At 38.6% G+C, this 6,317-nt stretch overlaps 1 protein-coding gene across 2 annotated transcripts in view; it reads left to right on the top strand.

Annotated features, from left to right (window-relative positions):
- Window positions 1-6,317, top strand: part of LOC107103127 (drebrin-like protein B) — a 21,014-nt gene that overhangs the window by 1,754 nt on the left and 12,943 nt on the right. The window contains exons 3-9 of one of the 2 annotated variants that reach the window (XM_015402662.1): window positions 2,658-2,770; window positions 3,515-3,589; window positions 3,692-3,832; window positions 4,363-4,440; window positions 4,532-4,683; window positions 4,769-4,823; window positions 5,973-6,032. In XM_015402662.1, the coding sequence (XP_015258148.1) occupies window positions 2,658-2,770; window positions 3,515-3,589; window positions 3,692-3,832; window positions 4,363-4,440; window positions 4,532-4,683; window positions 4,769-4,823; window positions 5,973-6,032 (674 nt within the window). Of the gene's footprint in view, window positions 1-2,657; window positions 2,771-3,514; window positions 3,590-3,691; window positions 3,833-4,362; window positions 4,441-4,531; window positions 4,684-4,768; window positions 4,824-5,966; window positions 6,033-6,317 lie in introns of both variants that reach the window. The other variant, XM_015402661.1, reaches the window with a different exon arrangement.

The raw sequence follows: 6,317 nt of genomic DNA, 5'->3' as shown, positions 1-6,317 counted from the left end.
GCACTTTACAGCTCACCAGATCATACAGTGAAATTGATTCAAAGTTTTCTATCTAAGGAAAACCAGTTGATTGCATCGACTCATTGACTATTCAGCAATCCCTCACACTAAGCATGCTTGTAGCGACAGTGGAGAGGAAAAACTCCCATTTAACATGAAGAAACCTCCAGCAGAACCAGGCTCAGTGTGAGCGGCCATCTGCTGAGGCTGACTGGGGTTCAAGGAGACAGAAGCAGAGATTAAAAAAAAGCAGAGATACTTCTTTCTGAGAATCATGGAGACCAAGGGACCCAGCATGCTGGTCAGATTTAAATTTGGGTTAGTTTAGAAAATGATATCAGTGATTGTCAAGAGATCTAAATGCACACTGCACAGATCCAACCATCAAGCACAGTTTAAACATATGAAAGCAGGCATCCATTTCTCTATCCTCGCTTAAGCTTTACTGTTTTGTTTAACTGTTTTTTCACTGCAACAGAACAAAGAAAACCAGGTGCTGCTCTCCAGCTTCCCCTCTATACCTGTGTTTCCTTACCATTTTTGACTCGTGTCCCACTTTGGGCATGTTGTCTTACCACGAGTCCCACCTCTCATTCAAAAGTATTAAAGATTGTCCAAAAGTTGAATTTACAATAACTGCTAATAAATAAAAACTATTTTACTTACTTTTAACTTGGGATTTTGAATTCTTTTTAATAGTTAAAAGTTAATAACAAATCAAAATAAATACAAAATAAAAATCATATTTTAAACCTGTACAGTAATAGCCATTTAAAATTTCCCCACTTTCCTTGATTGGCCCTTGGCTGGTCCCCTAAGATTCATTTTTAAAAATCAATCTTTGTACTAAAACATTCTTTCTGTCATGATTTGTCGACATTAAGATCTAAAGTTGGAGTCAGAGGGAAAAAATATGCCCAGGAGAAGGCCAGTGGCTGGAAGTTGGCCATTTTGAATGGCTGCTACTGTATTTATAAAACTGGAGCTCCCTTATAATCACAAGTAAACCTGATGAATTGGGAACAAAATACTTTACAAACAATTATTGACTGACTTAATTAGTTTTAGTTTGTTTTCATCCAGACCCCTGAGCTGCTTTGATGAGCTCAGTGTGAAAAACAACTGACCCCAGGCTGTTCTCTACATCCCTCTGCTTGGTTCTGATATGTGTCAAAGCTGAAAGCGAACTCACAGGAAAAACGTACTTTTTGGTTGATAAAAGCTTGTTTGATTTTCCAAGCCCTATTTTATTTTATTACCTAAAAAATGTAATATTTTCATGCAACCCTTGCAATGCACCCGCAGACCACTAGGAGTACAAGTGCCCCCTGTTGGGAATCACTGCTCTGTTCCACCATCACCAATCTGACTCACTAGGAGATCCCTGAAGGCGCTTATGTCTCAGAGGTTATTCCCACTTTTTTTGGCTTTTTTTGCTCCTTCTGCAAAAATTGAATTGACATAGATCTCTAAGCCCTCCTGAAAACCAGTCAGGGAGGGGAATGTGGCCCCTGCTGTACTGTGTACTTTGTATCTCCTATGAGTAGCGCTCCACTTCCAGGGCGGGTAGAAAGACCATTTTGTTATTTAGGCCCCTGAAGACATTTACACTTTGGAGCTTATTCCCAGGTATTTTGCCTGGAGCGATCCCTCCCTTTACATCCTCTTCTTACAGTCAATGAATTCCCAGACTTAAACTATAACATTAATAAATCAAACGGTAGCAGAGTGACGGTACAGTCAGAGTGGGGCGGTGTTCTGTCAGACCAGCATACCCATAGACAATACCCATTTTTATCCTTTTAGTTTATCCCTTTAGTTTTGTACGGAAAATAGACTTTAAACTACGGACGTGTATCCCTTTAGTCATGTAAAAAAAAAAAAATAATTAGTTACTTTTCGGTGTTTTTTTAAATGTATGGCGATCTGACCTTAAATAGTTTTTTTGTACATGACGAAAGGGATACACGGCAGTTGAGGTAGTTTAAAATCTATTTTTCATACAAAACTAAAGGGATCAAAGGAAATTCTGACAAGTTGCGCATGTGTATTTACTATAGGTATGCTGGTCTGACAGAGCAGTGGCTCAGGTGGCAAAACAAAGAGCTGAGAACAAATATTTGCTGTTGATCCTTTTGTGAACTGTCACCTGGTGGGTGAGTCATATTTTGACACACCCATCGAACTGCCTCAGTAACCTGCTGCGTCTTTTTTCACAGAGTCACGGTCGTGGTTGTCATGTTTCCCTTTATAAAGCCTGGCAATGAGAAGAGTTACTTTATTCTTTATTAGGCTCTTATATCTATCTAGGTTGCTCTGTATCTTCACTTTCCCTTCATTTAACATTTTGACGTATGCAGTCAAAGATTAAACAACAGTAAAAAAAAATAATAATAATAATTTATACCTCATAGGATAGTATTGATAAGAAAAAGCATCTATGATTAACAACTGAGGTTTCACCATCTATTCCAGATGATAAACATTATTCCTAACCATAAATACAGATTCTTTCTCTTCAAACAGTTACTTTTCTAAGTGTGTCTTTGATGAATATATTGGATCTTTACCAGGAAAAATTGAATAGAAATCTTTTTCTTACATAAAGTCATATTAAATGCATTTATAATAATGTAGGTGTGGGTTTATATGTTCAGGTGGAGGGTTGGAGGAGCTGGTGGAGGAGCTGAACTCTGGGAAAATCATGTATGCATTCTGTCGAGTCCCAGACCCCAATTCAGGTCTTCCTAAATATGTCCTTATAAACTGGGTAAGTCTCTCTTTCTGTGTCTATTCATCTCAGACAATTTCCTATTTCCCCGGTATTAAGACTTTATAGGGACTCGTATTCATTTTAGTAACTAATCCCCAACTAGCTTTAAACCGACTCATAACATTAAATATGAGATCTTCTATGTTAGGAACAGACTTCAGTCTTCCTAAGTCCAGTCATTCCTCAGGTTTGCAAATATACCAGAAAAGTTCCCAGCATAGTAATTCTGCTGAGCATGGATTGAACCAATTAATCCAGATGTCTTTATTGAATTAACTCTATAAAGTACATTAATGGTGTTATTTACTATTCATTTAATTTCTATCAAAAATGTCATGTTGTTTGACAGGTTTATTTAAATTATTACTGATTCTGGTCTATTTAGGCCTAATCATTATAAACTAAAAACTCTGATGCCCAAAACCTGTTTAATCAGTTAATCAGCTGATTAATCTGCAATTTCCCAGCTTGACTGCAATTTCCCAGCTTGACTGCAATTTCCCAGCTTGGGATAAATAAAGTACATAAAGTACATCTATCTCATCTTTATCTGATATTTTAATTTGTTTCATGAGCTAAAGCTTCATAGAGTGACAAAGATGCTTAAACTGTAAAGAAAACCTTTTTTAAACCTCTGCAGGACTGGCCTCCTGAAGTTTATGTTCGTTTACATATTTTGTTACTTTCCACCTTAACTGTAAGGCACAGCCTAATAGGATTACACCATCTCTCTTAACGTAGACTGGTGAAGGCGTGAAGGACTCTCGTAAAGGCATGTGCGCCAACCACCTGAGCTCCATTGCAAATTTTTTGAAGGTAAGTCTGAATTTTGTAATCAATTCTTTCACCAGTTGAAAACGTAGCCTCTGCAATTCATATTTCATCTGCCCCATATTGCTTTGACTCATTTGATCCTAGGGAGCCCATGTGACTATAAACGCGCGTACAGAGGAGGACGTGGAGCCAGAAACGATCCTAAACAAAGTGGCCAAAGCTTCTGGAGCCAACTATAACTTCCACAAACAGCAAAACTACATAGATCCCCCGAGGGAGCAAGTGGTGAGAACAATTCCACATACATGAAGTTGAAAGAAATACTTAATAAATAATAATAAATAAATATAATGAATAAAAAAGAGTCATATACTTTGCCCTTAGATGGCCATTATCATGTGTACGAGTGGCTGAAGATGAGGTAGCTGAACCTTAACAATGCCAAGGGTTGACGTTAAGGATTTTTACCTTACTTTCACATTTAATTTGCCCAGAAACAATTTTTACTTGCCCAGTATAATGTTAGATAAATATAGTTCCTAATAGTCTAGTCTTAACAGGATGACTTGATGAGATGAATGGAGTCTGTGGGCTATTGCTTGGTTGAAAAGAAAACCTGCAGCCACACGGCCCTTTCTGGTTTGACTTCCCTGGTCTATTCCTTCTGTTGCTCATTCTAGATCCTAAATCATTTAGACCTGCAGCTGATCTATGTCCACATTTGATGGTTATTTTTAGAGCTAATCTTTGTGCTTAACACTACTTGTCCAAAGTAGATTTTTTACAACATGCTAACTCTTTTCTTCTTTTAACAGGGTTCTGTCTACAGAAAAATCAACGCTGTAGTGGAGATCCAACAAACCAACAAGGATAACTTCTGGGACCAGACTCAGGTTTGTCCTGTCATGCAAAACACCTGCAGCCTTACATACCACAGTATCTGCTTTGTTAACAGGTGTAAGTCGGATATATGTCTCTTCTTAGAGGGATGAAGAGGTATGGCGAAAGGAGGAGAGCAGGAGAGCGGAGCAGGAAAGGCAGAAGCTGGAGAGGGAGAGGAGGGACTTGGATGAGAAACAGGCGAAGGAGAGGGAGAGGAGAGCAAAGGAGAGAACGCAGCAGATTGAACAACAGCAGTGAGTGATTATAACCGTAATATGAAACCAAGTGTGTTCACCAAGAAAGGTTCATCAGAGATATTTCTATCCCTCTACCTGGCAGGATGCTTGAGAAAAAGAAAGAAGAGGAAGAAAAAGAAAGGGAGCTACTCCAACTGGTAGGTGATTACAATTAGAAGGTCTGGTCCGGTTTGTTTCCTATCATTCTAAATACTGTACATCTGCTGAAGACAATCCAGCATTTGAAACTAAAATAAAGTAATAATGTAACTAGGAGATGCATTTTAACAAGAGTTTTTAACTTATAAGTGAAGTATACAAAAGCCAGAATATTTGAGGTGTTCCTGGTAGTTCCACCTTTGATATTAACAGAGTCGACAATGTTCATTTCCCCCAGCTGCATCCAAGAGAACAATCTAACTGTAATTTCTGTTTCCAAAAAAAGCATTCTCTACGTTAGAGCATAATTTTAAACAGCTGAGGGAACCCAGGAAGTATTAATAAACTGTATAGTTTTCTCTAACCCTCTGTTGGAATATATTTTCCCTTGTGCATACGGTTAGTAAAACTAGAACAAGTTATTAGACTCTGGGTGTTTCAGGCGCATTGGTCAGCCTTTTTGGTCTTATTAACATAGTTGCTGAGGATCTTAATGCTCAGCAAAGACGGTCACTGCAGCTGGGATTCTGAACCAGACTCATGTGATGGATAAATAACTCCCTCATCCTGACAAGAAAAAGACTTCCATTTTAAGGACTTGGTTCTAGCTGTATTAATGCCTTTTTGTGAGAATTGTCTTGTTTGCAAGTAAACCTCCATCATTGTGTGGCCACTGTGGGTGATGCAGTGCAATCAACCCATTCAGCTTCAAATAAAGTCAAAATATGTGTCCTTTTCTCAGAATGCCCAGGTCAGAACAGGAGGGGGGGCTTTTTTTTTTTACAGTTCCATCTTGTTTGGTTGAGGATGTGAGTAGAGATCCAGACACATCTGTCTTCACCAACTCCCAGAGTGAAGAGACAAACCATTTCATTTAGCCTTGTGGCCTTATGCAGAGCTCAGACTTTGCTGCTGACGACTCTTTTAGAACCCACCAGCATTTGAGCTCTTTCCATGGTGGCTTGTTTTATGGTGGAAACTGGTGTGTGTCTTCTACTAAGCCCTCCGTTAGAAATGTTTAAACTTATTGGGGTCCTTAGATCTGAATGAGATTCAGAACAAACTTTACAGATGATGTTTCCATTGTTTATGTTTCTCTTTTTTAGCAAGTAATTTAATTTGAAACTATCTCACTATTATAGAATCAGCAGGAAAACACAAGGAAGGTAACAGGAATCAACGCTGCAGCATCTGTTCAGAAAGCTAACGTAAGTATGGCTCAATGAGCACATGGATGTAACAGCAACTTATACAGAATATTATTCTATTCATTGAAATAGCGCCAATTTGCAAAACATGTCAGAGACAGTTGAACCAGTTCATACAGTCAGATTAGTTCAAAGTTTTCTATCTAAGGAAAACCAGTTGATTGCATCGACTCATTGATTCAAAAGCAATCCTTCACACCAAGCATGCTTGTAGCGACAGTGGAGAGGAAAAACTCCCATTTAACAGGAAGAAACCTCCAGCAGAACCAGGCTCAGTGTGAGCGG

The sequence above is a fragment of the Cyprinodon variegatus genome, unplaced genomic scaffold (assembly GCF_000732505.1).
Source record: "Cyprinodon variegatus isolate N-32 unplaced genomic scaffold, C_variegatus-1.0 Scaffold1380, whole genome shotgun sequence".
NCBI classification, from domain to species: Eukaryota; Metazoa; Chordata; class Actinopteri; order Cyprinodontiformes; family Cyprinodontidae; genus Cyprinodon; species Cyprinodon variegatus.
The sequence above is the reverse complement of the archived record's forward strand: the minus strand, read 5'-3'. Positions and strand labels throughout refer to the sequence as shown.